General features: G+C 45.0%; 1 protein-coding gene across 1 annotated transcript; it reads left to right on the top strand.

The window, feature by feature from the left end:
* The first annotated feature begins 1,309 nt into the window (after positions 1-1,309).
* Positions 1,310-15,307, top strand: LOC115162070 (dapper homolog 1). Its single transcript, XM_029713009.1, has 4 exons — positions 1,310-2,073; positions 5,774-5,903; positions 9,611-9,766; positions 12,591-15,307. Exons 1-4 carry the CDS (start codon positions 1,729-1,731, stop codon positions 14,630-14,632), a joined length of 2,673 nt encoding a protein of 890 aa, XP_029568869.1. The 5' UTR covers positions 1,310-1,728; the 3' UTR covers positions 14,633-15,307.
* Positions 15,308-16,749: the final 1,442 nt, after the last annotated feature.

Here is a 16,749-nt window from a genome sequence, read left to right as displayed (position 1 = left end):
TTTTTAAATACAGTAAACATAAAATCACGATATCAGTTTTCTTCAACATTTGAATGGATTTAATTTGGATCAAACTGCACCATAAACCCTAGTTAGCAATGCACAGATGTAGGTTACAAAAAGAAATACGTGTCTGTGGGGATAGCAGATGCTTACAATACTGTCTAGAATGATATTGTAGGCATGACTCTGTGTTTAAAATTAGCCTCAGACATGATTTCCTGTCCTTTGTGATCGGATGGTATGGAAACCTTCCCTGGGTAAATACACACATCAATAGTAAAGTTGCAGAACAAGCACAAGGGAGTGATAGAGAGGCTGGTATTGAAAACCTAGATGTTTTCTTGTCATGCACAACCCAAGAGGAAACACTAAGGTTGGGTGTTTATTAAAGGCGTCAATCTGGTAAGCTACAATGACTGGCTGTTATAGCTGCTCTGCTTGTTATTTTAGTGCACTGTGAAGTTTAAGGACTAAAGACATAATGATTACAATGACCATTACTGAAACATTACTTAGCTGTCAATCTTGTGAAATAAAATGTCTTTGTAAACTTGTTACATATTGATAAACTCTCTCCTTTAAATGTCATGAAAATAGTATTTATCAATAGAAAAGATCATTAAGAACCTGTAGGGTTAAATGCGTTCCAAACAATGTAGCCTTGTCGAAGCTCCCTCTGCTCTTCCCTGGGGTTTCTTAACACAGGATGGCGCACTCATCTTTAGGTAGAGAACACAACCTCATTCTTATTGGAAAAAAGGCACACCCTTTGCATACCATATTTGTCTTAATAAAAATGACATAATTGCCTAATGAATTGTTAATAAAACGCAATTAATAGGTGCAAATTGCACGCATGTTCACACATTTTAATTGCAAATCAGATTTTACATTTGACCAGGCTAGTCTGATAATTTGCCACACCTTTTACAAACACGATACGGGTAATTGCGCATTACATAGTTGTTTTAGCATTTATTGTCATCGATTGATTTATAGTTCATATGTAGGCCTACTAAAGATTCAATAGTCACAACGCTGACTGCATAATCTCAGCTCTTAGAATTATTAGCCTAGTTGCAATTGTTAGGCGAATTATATTCAATAAAGCACATTTTATATCTGCAAGAACGTTAAACGAATCATATATTAAGGTTGTAACTCTAAGTTATTATTTTATATCACAGAAATGGGGAAGGGTCGATCAATTAGGGAGAAGGGGAGAAAACTAAGGCTGGCAGGCACTAAGACATGTTGCTACCACGGAGAAAGTAGATGGGTCTCCAAAGAGAGAGGTAGTTCAACGCTACTCACCACTGTCATCAGAACAGTGCGAGCTGCTTGCCAGAGAAGCATCTACACACTGCCTACTTGACATTACATTGAAACTTTCACGTTTTGATCATGCAGCTTTTTCTGATTTGTGCAAACTGAAAAGCACTTAGATTTGTCCGTTTATCTTGGAGACCACGACGGTGTTTGAATATCAAACGGACCAGTTTTACGCACGCAGTTTGTGTCCAGTGTATACAGGTTGTTGGGATAGCCGCTCCACCAGACAAAAGTTATGGACAAGTCATTTAGTGGTCTGGAAGGTTAGACCATGATATGTGCGTCTGCACATCAACGTTTTTGACGCGCGTCATGATTTTCTAGGCTCTTCACAGTGATTTGTATGTGGCCTGCTGTTGCCAGTTACATGTTGTAAATCGTCGCTTCTTGGATATGGATACAATGAAACAAACGGCTGCTGTTGCAGAGATGCTGGCCTCCAAGGATTGCACATTACAGTTGCGGGAAAGGAGACAATTCGATAAGCGCTCCAGGGAAAGAATAGAGGCAGAGATGGATCGGGTGCGAACTCGAGAGAGATTTGAAGCCACTCTAGCCGGTCTCGGAGAGCTGGAATACTTGAGACAGCGACAGGAATTACTGGTCAGAAATGTGTTGAATCACCAGGAGTACTCTATACCAACAGTAGATCTAATGTGCGTTACGCACGAGGAGAATTACTTGAACTCGGAGGAAAAACTTCTAGAAGAAAATATTTTATTGCTAAGAAAACAACTGGTATGTAGACTGAATATAAAGTCATGTATTTATTCCATCAAAGTGTTTGGGATAACGTTAATACTTATGATCATCATTTGGCTGAGTTTTATTTGCGTCCGTTATATTTTGGTTAGCCTACATTTCAAAAGCTGTCGTGAAATACAAGTATCTCTATTAGTGTATTGTTGGATTGAGACCATCCAAATTGTTCAACAAGGGGTCTATTTTCTGACTGAGTCGCAGCTCCAGTCCATTCACGTCCAGGCAAAATGAGAACATAGCGGAACATAGCCAAGACAAGCCTACTGATAGAAGTTGGCGACGTTGAGTTTGCTTCATCAGGCAGGCGCAGACAAGAGGTGCGAAGTCTGTCAACGATTGTGGTATATGTCTATGATAAGTTTAAAATAAAAAAACAGGCCTGTAACTTAGATTTCCAGACTACTTTTCTAATTGTGGCCCTTTAGTAGCATATGACCTGCTGTTGGCTTTTTTTTCACTCACAGATAAAATCCTGTATACATTAGTAACCTAATATTTTGGAAAAGTTCAATGTAATTATTTTCTAATGATTACAATAATGAACGATTCCATTAGATCGATCTGTCATTATAAATCAATGCAAGCAATTGTCTCCAGAGGACAAGAGGTTCCCACAGAAATGATAGAGAATAGCAGGATGGCTATTTAAATCAAACTTCCTGAAGGAAACTCATGTGGTCTGTGAGGGGGTCCAGCCGCTTGAATGAGTCTTACTGATGCGTTACAATGGATGGGGCGACTGAAAGTAACTTTTACAAGCAGATCTCCCACCCCCTGCTGCTGTTAAAGGATGCCAGGGAGTTATTGGCTGGTTCTTTGAGATTAGGCCATTTAAACCGACCAAAACGCACCTGGGTTCAATTAGGCAGTAAGGGCAAAAATCATGAATGGACTCAGTATTAAAATGTATTGGGGGAAAAAGTTGCAGTTGTTGTATTATACCCTACCCCCATAGGGTTTATTGTAGGCCTAAATGAAATCCGATTGGTTTTCAATTCTCATTCTATTATTACAGACCATCTCACTCTCAGCCTGCACAGACATTCCCTAATAAAATAAAATGTTGACATTTACACATCCTCACTGGTTTGTTCAGTCACCCTGTCAACCCAGTGGGAGGGTCATTTTATTCAGCAAAACAACCGTTGGTCTGCCTCTGCTAGAGATGCCTTTCCCAAATGGTACTTTGTGTGGAAATGGTCTCTGAAGCCATAGCATGCTCAGAGCACATAAATCACCCACTGCCTCCTGTCAGAGGCCTGGTTTTATGGCCTGCCAATCTGCTGCTGCTGCAGAGAGAGGAAGGGCTGCATCTCAATATAGCCAGGAGAGAGAGAGTGTGTGTGTGTGTGCGTGCGTGCGTGCATGTCATTACTGGGCTCAGTCATGGAGCAAATGGTAGCTGAAATGCTTAATGCACAGGGGACAGGCCTCCTGAGATGACTAGCAGGTAATTGGGAGTAATGTATCCTATGTCTGTAGTCACATAATTGTCACAAATGTAGCGAATGTAAATAGGGTCTGCAGTCACTGAGCCTTCAGGGTTGACATTTTCAGTTGGTCTTTGAATTCAAACCACAGTCTAGAGCGGCATGGAGGAATGTAACCACCACATGACCTGGGTGATGTCATGTGTGACCCTGGCTGTTCCACATAACCTGCGTGTTTGATGGAGATATTGTTTTGCTCCCACAAGACGTGGTTCTAATTTAGTTTGGGATACTAATGGGTTCTGATAGGGCAACATGGTCTCGCCAAGATGTTGAAGACTTGCAGCACAGTAACTACAGACTTACTTTTAATGACCAACATTCAAGGCTATGGAATTCATCAGAAATGGAACCAAAAACAAGGGGCTAAACATTCTGTTGCAATACAGAACAACACTATGGATTAAGCTATAATAATAATTTGGTTGGTGATTATATTTGTCCTATTTCACACATGTACAACTCAGTGGCCTTGTGGTTATTGTCCGCCCTGAGATTGGAAGGTTGGTAGTTCCATCCCCGGCAAAGTCATACCAAAGACTGTAAAAATGGGACTCAATGTGTCTCTGCTTGGCACTCAGCAGTAAGGAGATAGATTGGGGGTAAGGCCCTGTGATAGATTAGCATCCAGGGGGTGTACTTGTACATCAAGCTGCCTCATGCTACAGAAACAGGAGATAGGCTCCTGCTCCTATGAGCCTTTCCGGGTTGCACAAGCCAAGGCTACTTACTTACAAGTGTGTATTAATATTCATGTGTAAATTGGAAATGTTTTTTTTGCATATCCCAACTCTCTCTGAGACACCCTCAGAATGGTGCCAACTGTAGATGTCACTGGCAGAACTAGCTGTAGTCCAGGGCTGAAGGCTCAGCGTTAACAAGCAACACCCTGGACAAGAGCTAAGGCAGAACTAGCTGTAGTCCAGGACTGAAGGCTCAGCGTTAACAAGCAACACCCTGGACAAGAGCTAAGGCAGAACTAGCTGTAGTCCAGGGCTGAAGGCTCAGCGTTAACAAGCAACACCCTGGACAAGAGCTAAGGCAGAACTAGCTGTAGTCCAGGGTTGAAGGCTCAGCGTTAACAAGCAACACCCTGGACAAGAGCTAAGGCAGAACTAGCTGTAGTCCAGGGTTGAAGGCTCAGCGTTAACAAGCAACACCCTGGACAAGAGCTAAGGCAGAACTAGCTGTAGTCCAGGGCTGAAGGCTCAGCGTTAACAAGCAACACCCTGGACAAGAGCTAAGGCAGAACTAGCTGTAGTCCAGGGTTGAAGGCTCAGCGTTAACAAGCAACACCCTGGACAAGAGCTAAGGCAGAACTAGCTGTAGTCCAGGGCTGAAGGCTCAGCGTTAACAAGCAACACCCTGGACAAGAGCTAAGGCAGAACTAGCTGTAGTCCAGGGCTGAAGGCTCAGCGTTAACAAGCAACACCCTGGACAAGAGCTAAGGCAGAACTAGCTGTAGTCCAGGGCTGAAGGCTCAGCGTTAACAAGCAACACCCTGGACAAGAGCTAAGGCAGAACTAGCTGTAGTCCAGGGCTGAAGGCTCAGCGTTAACAAGCAACACCCTGGACAAGAGCTAAGGCAGAACTAGCTGTAGTCCAGGGTTGAAGGCTCAGCGTTAACAAGCAACACCCTGGACAAGAGCTAAGGCAGAACTAGCTGTAGTCCAGGGTTGAAGGCTCAGCGTTAACAAGCAACACCCTGGACAAGAGCTAAGGCAGAACTAGCTGTAGTCCAGGGCTGAAGGCTCAGCGTTAATAAGCAACACCCTGGACAAGAGCTAAGGCAGAACTAGCTGTAGTCCAGGGTTGAAGGCTCAGCGTTAACAAGCAACACCCTGGACAAGACCTAAGGCAGAACTAGCTGTAGTCCAGGGCTGAAGGCTCAGCGTTAACAAGCAACACCCTGGACAAGAGCTAAGGCAGAACTAGCTGTAGTCCAGGGCTGAAGGCTCAGCGTTAACAAGCAACACCCTGGACAAGAGCTAAGGCAGAACTAGCTGTAGTCCAGGGCTGAAGGCTCAGCGTTAACAAGCAACACCCTGGACAAGAGCTAAGGCAGAACTAGCTGTAGTCCAGGGTTGAAGGCTCAGCGTTAACAAGCAACACCCTGGACAAGAGCTAACTGTAGTTGCTGTACAACTGTAACTAACTGTGTTACCTGTGCGCGTGTTTCCCTCCAGAACTGCCTGAGAAGAAGAGATGCTGGTTTGATCAATCAGCTGCAGGAGTTGGACAGGCAGATCAGTGACCTCCGGCTGGACACGGAGGCGTCACGTGAACACGTGGAGACAGACAGCCGCCCAAGCTCAGGTTAGTCTGGTTCTACAATAGAATTAGAATGGATTCTAAAGGTTCTACTTCAGAATGTTACCCTGGGGAAACTAGACATGATTAGTAGGGTCTGTCAACTGAGTGATTTAAAAATAATAATAATATTATTTTTTTACCTTTTAGGCAAGTCAGTTAAGAACAAATTCTTATTTACAATGACGGCCTATCCCCAGCCAAAGCCTAACCCGAACGAAGCTGGGCCAATTGTGCACTGCCCTATGGGCCGGTTATGATACAGCCTGGAATCGAACCAGGGTCTGTAGTAAAGCCTCTAGCACTGAGATGCAGTGCCTTAGACCGCTGTGCCACTCAGGAGCCCATTTCAACTTAAGTAGTTGAGGACACTGCAGAACGTGTAATCCCCCAAAGGTATAGGGTTTTTAACACATGGGTTCTCAAAGTGGGGTCTGTGGTGTCAATCATTGCTTAGTTGGTATCAAGGGACCTAATGTGTACCGGGAAAACATTCCCCACACCATTACACCATCGCCACCAGCCTGTACCATTTACACCAGGCAGAACAGGGCAATGTATTTATGATGCTTATGCCAAATCCTGACTCTGCCATCAGCATGAGGCAACAGGAACCGTGATTCGTCAGACCAGGCCATGTGTTTCCACTCCTCAATTGTCCAGTGTTGGTGACCGTGTGCCCACTGGAGCCTCTTCTTCTTGTTTTTAGCTGATAGGAGTGGAACCCGGTGTGGTCGTCTGCTGCAATAGCCCATCTGTGACAATGATCAATGAGTTGTGTGTTCTGAGATGCCGTTCTGCACACCACTGTTGTACTGCGCCGTTATTTGCCTGTTTGTGGCCCGCCTGTTAGATTGCATGATTCTAGCCATTCTCCTTCAACCTCTCTCATCAACGAGCTGTTTTCACCCACAGGACTGCCGCTGACTGGATGTTTTTTGTTTGTCGCACAATTCTTGGTAAACCCTAGACATAAAAAGGCCCAGTAGGCTGGACGTTTCTCAGATACTGGAACCGGCACGCCTGGTACCGACGATCATACCACGCTCAAAGTCACTTAGGAACTTGTTATTTTTGTAGTTATTTTATTTTTACCGCTATTTCGTGATATCCATTTTTGTAGTTAACGTAAATTCCGGACTATAAGCCGCAACTTTTTCCCCACGCTTTGAACATCGCGGCTTAAACAATGATGTGGCTAATATATCGATTTTTCCCACTTTCAATTAAAAAAACAAAAAAAAAAACACATTCTGTGACGTGCTCAGTTTTTGGCCGGCATGAAGCTTTCATTAGACCAATGAAATTGCCGAACGGGTTAAGGTCAAACAACTTTTTTGTTTACTGTTTAGATTAAATCGAGCGCTCTCAAACTTCCCATCATTCTGATTACGGTAGTCATTTTGTCACCCTCATCATGGCAAAGACACGGAGAAATGCATATGATGCCGCTTTCAAGTTGAAGGCGATTGATCTGGCTGTTGGAAAAGGAAATAGAGCTGCTGCACGGGAGCTTGGTCTTAATGAGTCGATGATAAGACGTTGGAAACAGCAGCGTGAGGAATTGACTCAGTGCAAAAAGACAACTAAAGCTCTTACTGCTAATTTTTTATTTTTTGTTACAAGCCGTGTTTCATTAAAGCCTATTTATTTTTTTTACAAGCCGTGTTTCGTTAAAGCCTATTTATCTTTGTTACAAGCCGTGTTTCGTTAAAGCCTATTTATTTTTGTTACAAGCCGTGTTTCGTTAAAGCCTGTGTAAAGTTAATTTGTTTCAATGTACCGGTAGGCACCTGCGGCTTATAGACATGTGCGGCTTATTTATGTTCAAAATATTATTATTTTTTAAATTCAGTGGGTGCGGCTTATATTCAGGTGCGCTTAATAGTCCGGAAATTACAGTACAGTCTTGTCCCATCACTGCAACTCCCGTATGGACTTGGGAGAGGGGAAGGTTGAGAACCATGCGTCCTCCGAAACACGACCCTGCCAAGCCGCACTGCTTCTTGACACACTGCTCACTTAACCCGGAAGCCAGCCACACCAATGTGTCAGAGGAAACACTGTCCAACTGACACACGTGTCAGTGTGCATGCGCCCGGCCCGCCACAGGAATTGCTAGAGCGCGATGGGACAAGGACATCCCTGCCGGCCAAACCCTCGCTTAACCCGGACGACACTGGGCCAATTGTTCGCCGCCTCATGGGTCTCCCGGTCATGGCCGGCTGAGACACAGCCCGGGATCGAATCCGGATCTGTAGTGATGCCTCTAGCACTACAATGCAGTACCTTAGACCGCTGCGCCTCTTGGGATGCCCGCCCATTCTAAGGTTTAATATAACAGTAACTGAATGCCTTGATGCCTGTCTGCCTGCTTTATATAGCAAGCCACAGCCACGTGACTCACTGTCTATAGGAGCAAACCATTTTCGTAAGTTGGGTGGTGTATCTAAAAAAAAATTACGTTTCATTTTTTTTTTTAAATGAATATTACTAACAGCAACAGATTGAACAAATGTTGGCCAAGGCATCCGTGGAATAAGTTTATAGGGTATAATAATATATTTTTTATTATTGGGCATGCAATAACAATTGCATTCTAATGGTGCATACGGACTGTTTCTTGTTGTCAAATTAACTGGGGCAAGCTTCAAACATGTAGATATTGCTCAGCCCCAGTCAATTTGACAAGAGATTTGCTTGCCCCAGAGAATTTGACAAGAGACGTTTTTTGTGTGCCCAATAGCATTTTGGGGGGGAAATATTGTGAAACACTATCATGACACTATTACTCTAGATGTATTAACTACATTTTCTGAAATTACAATGCAAAAATATTACATATAGCTCCTTTAATCTACAATTCATGTTCTTAACCCTGGGCAACATTGGCCTGGGATGCTCACAGGGATATTGGTATCCACAGTACTCCACCAATTATACATTTTTCAACTCAATACTTATTGTATTCCTCTTAAAGAAATGTGAAGCTATGCACTGCAATTCAAGCTTCAAAACTGATATTTTTTTTCTGTGCCTCATGTTTTCTTTCTGCCTCAAAATGTGTACGTATGCAGTATTTTAGCCTTAAAGCTGAAAAAGTATCTCTGCCCCATGACAATGTGTAGAATTGCAGGAAATTAGCTTGAAAACTGAAAATGTACCTTCCCAGGGTCCAAGATTTGGTTCGTCTGGCCATGCACTGCAAAAGTCACAGTAAAAAACAAATTCTATAATTTTTTTTTCTCATTCGAGTTGTGTTCTGATTGAGGGGGTCCCTGATGAGTTTGCTGTCACAAAAGGGGTCCCTGGTCCCAAAAAGTTTTAGAATGCCTGTCTTAGCAAATGAATACAAACATGACATACAAATGACTGCCAATGCAAAAAAATTGCAAAATGGGCAACCATCTCACATAGAGAATTAGCATTCCACCGAGCAAGTGTGCCAATAAATTACAGAGCGGATGTTGGGTATGCTACGCTGCAAATATAACTAAATTCCATCTAGTATAAACCCTATCTACACAAAAGCCTTGTTTTTTTAAGTGCTTGAGATTTTCTGCCTTAATTATTTTAATAGCCGCAGCCTGTCATGTAATAAATTGTTGGATGACAGCTTCCTCCATGAAGTGTGTAAAATCAATGTGTTAAAATCTTCCCTTCTGTTTCTCTGCCCTTTCTCTCGGTGTCGCTGTCTCTCTCTCTCTATCCAGGCTTTTACGAGCTGAGCGACGGTGCTTCAGGGTCCCTCTCCAACTCTTCCAACTCGGTGTTCAGCGAGTGTTTGTCCAACTGTCGCTCCAGCACCTGTTTCTGCAGTCCCCTCGACACATCGCTGTGTGCCTCCGAGGGAAGGCTCAAATCTGCAGGTGAGAGAGAAGCCCCCACATCACAGCCCCCATAGCACCAGGGTTTGGGCCAATTCCATTTCAATTATTTCAGGAAGTAAAATGAAATGCAGCATAGTACAGCACAACATAGACCCCCACAGCACAGCCTCCCATAGCAAAGTCTAGAACACCACTGGACAGCCTAGCCTAGCATAAGACAGCACAGCAAAGCCTAGGGCCCATGGATATGACAGGGTCCTGGGGAGCAACACACAGGCTGAATCCTTTTGATGTCCTTTGCTGTGTACACACACACTCTTTCCTTCTTCCCCCAAAGACCCCGTCAGGCCGTCACCCACCCACCACATATCCACTTAACTTGGGTCTCAGCTCTGTTCCAGCTGGCCCCAGTTCAACTTCTAATAGTTTCCTTGGTGTCATTGCCATTAGTGGGGTTTGTTGTGACAACTCTTTGATTCAGTTTCAAACGAGAAAAAAAGAGTAGGAAAGAAACCCCAAACACTATCTGTGTCCCAAATGGCACCCTTTTCCCTACATAGTGCACCAGAGCCTTATAGGCACTATTTACGGTGTCATTTGGGATATGGCCAATGTCAGTTGACCTGGATTCCCAGCCAGGCCAGGCAGATGGCTCAGCTCTAACTAACAGCCACACCTGTGATGATAAGACGCAAACAAAAGGACCATTAACACGTCCAAACCAACTGCCTTCTTCGTTAGCATATTGAGAGGATGGTTTGCTTTGCTTAGCCTGTCAACACTACACACCTACTGTAAGCTTCTGTGTGGCATTATTGTTGAAATGAGGTAATGGTGTGGTAACTGGTGGTACAGTATCTGTTGTTTTATACTATGGATGGGCAACTAGGCCCGCGGATCAATTTCCAATCGGGGGGGGGATCTCAACTTAATGTTGAGAGTTAGAATAGTAGAATACACAAAGTGCAATTTTATTAGTCACTTTCACTCCGATATCATATCAAAACTGCAAACATTTCTCTCCACCCTATGGCAAAATGAGTAGAATTGCAAGAAATTAGTTATACAGTGCCTTCGGAAAGTATTCAGACCCCTTGACTTTTTCCACATTGTTACGTTACAGCCTAATTCTAAAATTGATTTAAAAAAATGATTCTCATCAAAACTGCATAATGACAAAGCTAAAACAGGTTTACAGAAATGTTTGCTAATTTTAAAAAAAATCAATGGAAATATCACATTTCCATAAGTATTCAGACCCTTTACTCAGTACTTTGTTGAATCACCTTTAGTAGCGATTACAGCCTCGAGTCTTCTTGGGTATGACGCTACAAGCTTGGCACACCTGTATTTGGAGAGTTTCTCCCATTCTTCTCTGCAGATCCTCTCAAGCTCTGTCAGGTTGGATGGGGAGTATTGCTGCACAGCTATTTTCAGGTTTCTCCAGAGATGTTCGATCGGGTTCTAGTCCGGGCTCTGGCTGGGCCACTTCACCCCAGTCTGAGGTCCTGAGCGCTCTGGAGCAGGTTTTCATCAAGGGTCTCTCTGTACTTTGTTCCGTTCATCTTTCCCTCAATCCTGACTAGCTCCCAGTCCCTGCCCCTGAAATACATCCCCATAGCATGAAGCTGCTACCACCATCCTTCACCGTAGGGATGGTGCCAGGTTTCCTCCAGATGTGACGCTTGGCATTCAGGCCAAAGAGTTCCATCTTGGTTTCATCAGACCAGAAAATCTTGTTTCTCCTGGTCTGAGAATCCTTTAGGGGCCTTTTGGCAAACTCCTAGCGGGCTGTCGTGCCTTTTACTGAGGAGTGGCTTCCCTCTGGCCACTCTACTAGAAAGGCCTGATTAGTGGAGTGCTGCAGAGATGGTTGTCCTTCTGGAAAGGTCTCCCATCTCCACAGAGGAGCCCTTGAGTGACCATCAGGTTCTTGGTCACCTCTCTGACCAAGGCCCTTCTCCCCCAATTGGTCAGTTTGGCCGGGCAGCCACCTTTAGAAAGAGTCTTGGTGGTTCCAAACATCTTCCATTAAAGAATGATGGAGGCCACTGTGTTCTTGGGGTCCTTCAATGCTGCAGAAATGTTTTGGTACCCTTCCCCAGATCTGTGCCTCGACACAATCCTGTCTTGGAGCTCTGTGGACAATTCCTTCAACCTCATGGCTTGTTTTTTTCTCTGACATGCACTGTCAACAGTGGGACCTTATATAGACGGGTGTGTGCCTTTTCAAATCGTGTCCAATCATTTGAATTTACCACAGATGGACTCCAATAAAGTTGTTTCAAGGATGATCAATGGAAACTGGATGCACCTGTGCTCAATTTAGAATCTCATAGCAAAGGATCTGAATACTTACGTAAATAAGATATTTCTGTTTTTGTTTTTATACATTTGCAGAAATTCAAAAATGTTTTGCTTTGTCATTATGAGGTATGAGGAAAAATGTTTATTTAATACATTTTACAATAAGGCTGTAACTTAACAAAATGTGGCAATGCACTGTAAAACTGCAAATGTTTTTCTCCACGCCATGGCAAAAGGAGTTGAATTGCAGGAAATTAGATATAAAATAGAAATATCTTCTCTCCGACCCAAGGCAAAATGTGTAGTTCTGACAAACTTGCATTAAAACTACAACATGTTCTCCATGCCCCATGGCAAAATGTGGAGAATTGCAGGAAATTAACAAAACATTTTTTGTCACTGCAGCCCCTCATGATGAGTTCCGATTTTTTTGCCCCCCCATCAAAGTTACCCATCCCGGTTTTATACTGTAGTCCTGTCTGGTTTCCATATGAATGACTAATGGTGTATCTGTTGTTCTGTAGTCCTTATACTCTGTCTCCTGTCTGGTTTTCAGATGAGCTGGGCAACTGTGCTGAGTGCGAGGGCCAGTGTGAGGAGCAGCAGACGTCAGGGACAGTCAGGAGGTCCCCCTCCGCTCCCTACTCCCCCTCTACAGACACCTCCACTCAGGACATCCAGTCCAAGTACCACTGTGACCTGATCGCCAAGAACGGCAGTGAAGTGTACCGCTATCCCAGCCCCCTCCACGCCGTGGCCGTACAGAACCCCATCTTCTTACAGTCTCTGGCCGAACACCTCAAAGAGGACGGAGGGCTGTCAAAGAGCGGCGGCTGCATCGAGGGCTCCAGTGACTGTCAGAAACTGGAGCAGCAGCCTATTCTGGTGCCCCAGAGCACTTCTTGGTCTGCCTCCCACTCGCCCGCTAATAAACGACTGGACAATTATATCTTCAGCCTGCTTCAGAGGAGGGCTCAGCCCATTAGGACCAACAAGCCACGGACGAGCATCAGCACAGACCCCTCCAAGAGCATTCTAAGGCAGGGTAGTCTGTGTGTGAGGCAGGCAAGTGTTGGACAGCAGCAGCCACAGAGACTGTGGACTGCTCCTGTTACTGACCTCAAACCAACCTGGCAGATGTGTTTACATGCAGGAGGTGCCAGTAACAATGATCCAGGAACAGGCTCTCAACAGAGACAGTGGTCAGTGGAGAGCAAAGGGGAACTCCTCCTAGAAAATGGGATGGTGTCCCAGTCTTTGGGCCAACCTCAGAACGGATATGTCACAATCAACAGCAGTGACGTTCACACCAACAGCCTGGTGACCAACACCAACAGTCTGGTGAAAAAGAAGGCGTCAACCAATAAAGGACTTCCATCGTCGACCAGTCCTCTGTCTAAGGATTACCAAGACCTGGGCGCCCCCAATGCCAACTCCTCCCCCAAAGAGAGAAAGCAATCTTATTTCCCTAATGCTCAAGAGGAAAACATTACTAAACTCTCCCAGACACTGCCAACAGACCTCACCAAAACCGGCACTCCCAAGAAAAGCCCTAAGAGCATTGCGGTCTCAGTTCATACAGCCCGGAGCACTAAAGAAAAGAGGCCAATGCTGGAGCTGGTGAGTCTGGGGTCTTCCTCCCAGAGCCAGGATGAGAGTCAGGGTCACATGGTCAGTGCCCAGTACGTCCCCGCCCAGAGGCAGGTGGTCAAGCTCCGCAAGGGGGGCAAAAATGTCAAGATTGTTAAGGTGAAGAGTGCCTCCCTGAAACCACATAGGGGGACGCACGCACATTCTGAGCCTGTATCATCAGAGATGGCGGGGACAAGGGAGAACGGTCACCGATCTGGAGGGTCTAGGAAGTCTCGTCAGCCTGAGGAGGTACAACATGTGCACAAAGTCTCCTCCAAGAGGGGGGCATCCTCCAGGGCCAAGCGCACCGTCCCAGCATCTATCCCTGAGGGCCGGGTCCTAGAGAAACACATGGCCACGGTGTCTACAACAAGGTCCACTGTGACCAGGCATCACGGCCACCATGGTAGGGAGGTGGTGGTGGCCAAGCCCAAATACAAGCGGTCACGCGGACAGGACTACAACCGTGGAAGGCTGAGAGCCATCACTGAGGTGCCTTACGACGAGGCCCTCAGGAGAGCCCACCGCAGGCAGAAGAGGGAGCTCCTCGGCCAGGTCTCCACAACCACCACCATGTACCTGCCCTCCAACGCGCAGTTCACCAGCCCTTACGCCTACGTGGCCGGCAGCGACTCTGAGTACTCCGCAGAGTGCGCCTCACTCTTCCATTCTACCATCATGGACACCAGTGAGGACGAGCGGAGCAACTACACCACCAACTGCTTCGGGGACAGCGAGTCCAGCCTGAGTGAGGTGGACTTTGTTGCGGAGAGCACTTCCAGCAGTGACTCTGAGGAGAGTGGAGGGATGAACTGGCCCCAGTTTGCAGGGCAGGGCGCTGGGCCTCAGGAAGTAACCACTGCTCAGGCTAAGGCCTTCGTCAAGATCAAGGCCTCTCACAACCTGAAGAAGAAGATCCTCCGCTTCCGTTCTGCGGGCTCGCTGAAACTGATGACGACTGTATGAGAGAGGGACTTCAGGGTGTCGGGCAGGAAGCAGCGACTAAGCCAATCAAATTGGCCGCTCTCTCTCTCTGCCCAACAAGTGCCTAGGCTGATTTTCTTATTTTCAGAAAGTCTCTGCTAAAGTTAGTCTCAGAGACGTTTAAGGAAACATTTTAATTGGGTTTGTTCAAAATGTCTGGCAGACTCCCTCTCCCTGCACTTTCTGACAAACATTGGACAGGGTGAAAAACATCTGAGTAGCCCAATTATTTTATTGTATGTAGCCATTTTTTGTATTTATTATGGACTTTACCCTTGCTGTAGTACATGGCAAAAAATGCTTTTAATGGTTATGGTTTACTTTTTGATTAAAGATATTTAAACTTAATATATTTGGTTGGTACTTCTTGGATACATATTTGATTGATGATTGAAGCAGAGTATTACTTAAAAGTGTCTGTAAGGAATATTCATGCATATAGACAGTCTATTCTGAAAACTGAAAACTGCTGATGATACCATGGTAACACTTTGATATATGTACACATAAGATCTGCATGAGCAACTGCTTTACCTTCATCTGTTGTTGATACCAAGTAGCTAGCTGTACATTGCCAATTGTTGTATATAATGTTTGTGTGTTAATACTGGTGCTTACCCTTTTTTATGCATTATTAAATGTCTGCTTTAAAATCAATATTTGGTTGTCACCCCTTCTTCTGAATTGTGCATTGAGGTAGCATAGTTGTTTGTTGACAAAAGTTAATGTATTTTTTTTCTCCAGTTCAACCTCCACTGTGACATTATCACATTCAATGTGATCTTTCACTCGATTATGTCTCAATAAATCAATGTAACTTAGACATTCTAGAACCTTACTTACTTTAGGTCATTTTACAGCATATGCATATAATTGTATTTCTATGTTCTACGGTACTAAAGCGTATTCCAGAACCTCACCACCTTCATATACTGAACATAAATATGAACGGAACATCAAATCAAATTTTATTTGACACATGCGCCGAATACAACAGGTGTAGACCTTACAGTGAAATTCTTACTTACAAGCCCACAACCAACAATGCAGGTTTAAGAAAATACAACAAAAAAAAGTAAGAGATAACAAATAATTAAAGAGCAGCAGTAAATAACAATAGCGGGGCTATATACGGGGGTACCGGTACAGAGTCAATGTCAATGTGCGGGAGCACAGGTGTCGAGGTAATTCAGGTAATATGTACATGTAGGTAGAGTTATTGAAGTGACTATAAATAGATAATAACAGAGTAGCAGCAGCAGCAGTGTTCCAGAGGGAGGGGAGGGGGGGCAATGCAAATAGTCTGGGTAGCCATTTGATTAGCTGTTCAGGAGTCTTATGCTGGTAGAAGCTATTTAGGAGCCTCTTGGACCTAGACTTGTACCGCTTGACATGCGGTAGCAGAGAGAACAGTCTGTGACTAGGGTGGTTGGAGTCTTTGACAATTTTTAGGGCCTTCCTCTGACACCGCCTTGTATAGAGGTCCTGGATGGCAGGAAGCTTGGCCCCGGTGATGTACTGGGCCGTATGCACTAGCCTCTGTAGTGGCTTGCGGTCGGAGGCCGAGCAGTTGCCATACCAGGCAGTGATGCAACCCGTAAATATTCTCACGATGGTGCAGACCCATGCCAAATCTTTTCAGTCTCCTAAGGTGGAATATGTTTTGTTGTGCCCTCTTCACGACTGGCTTGGTGTGCTTGGACCATGTTAGTTTGTTGGTGATGTGGACGTCAAGGAACTTGAAGCTCTCAACCTGCTCCACTACAGCCCCATCAATGAGAATGGGGCGTGCTCGGGCCTCCTTTTCCTGTAGTCCACAATCACATCCATCCTTTGTCTTGATCACGTTGCAAGAGAGGTTGTTGTCCTTGCACCACACGGTCAGGTCTCTGACCTCCTCCCTATAGGCTGCCTCATCGTGGTCGGTGATCAGGACTACCGCTGTTGTGTCATCAGCAAACTTAATGATGTTGGAGTCGTGCCTGGCCGTGCAGTCATGAGTGAACAGGGTGTACAGGAGGGGGCTGAGCATGCACCCCTAAGGGGCCCCCGTGTTGAGGAGCAGCATTGCAGATGTGTTGCTACCTACCCTTACCACC

Source organism: Salmo trutta, chromosome 25 (assembly GCF_901001165.1).
Source record: "Salmo trutta chromosome 25, fSalTru1.1, whole genome shotgun sequence".
Taxonomy (NCBI): domain Eukaryota; kingdom Metazoa; phylum Chordata; class Actinopteri; order Salmoniformes; family Salmonidae; genus Salmo; species Salmo trutta.
Note: the sequence above shows the minus strand (reverse complement) of the source record. Positions and strands in the feature narration are given on the sequence as shown.

What these genes read in the sequence shown, in the direction of transcription:
- LOC115162070 (XM_029713009.1), top strand. Translation starts at nt 1,729, where the DNA reads ATGGATACAATGAAACAAACGGCTGCTGTTGCAGAGATGCTGGCCTCC. An exon ending in TATTGCTAAGAAAACAACTG is followed by an intron (nt 2,074 to 5,773) that starts GTATGTAGACTG and finishes GTTTCCCTCCAG; the next exon opens with AACTGCCTGAGAAGAAGAGA. An exon ending in GGGAAGGCTCAAATCTGCAG is followed by an intron (nt 9,767 to 12,590) that starts GTGAGAGAGAAG and finishes TCTGGTTTTCAG; the next exon opens with ATGAGCTGGGCAACTGTGCT.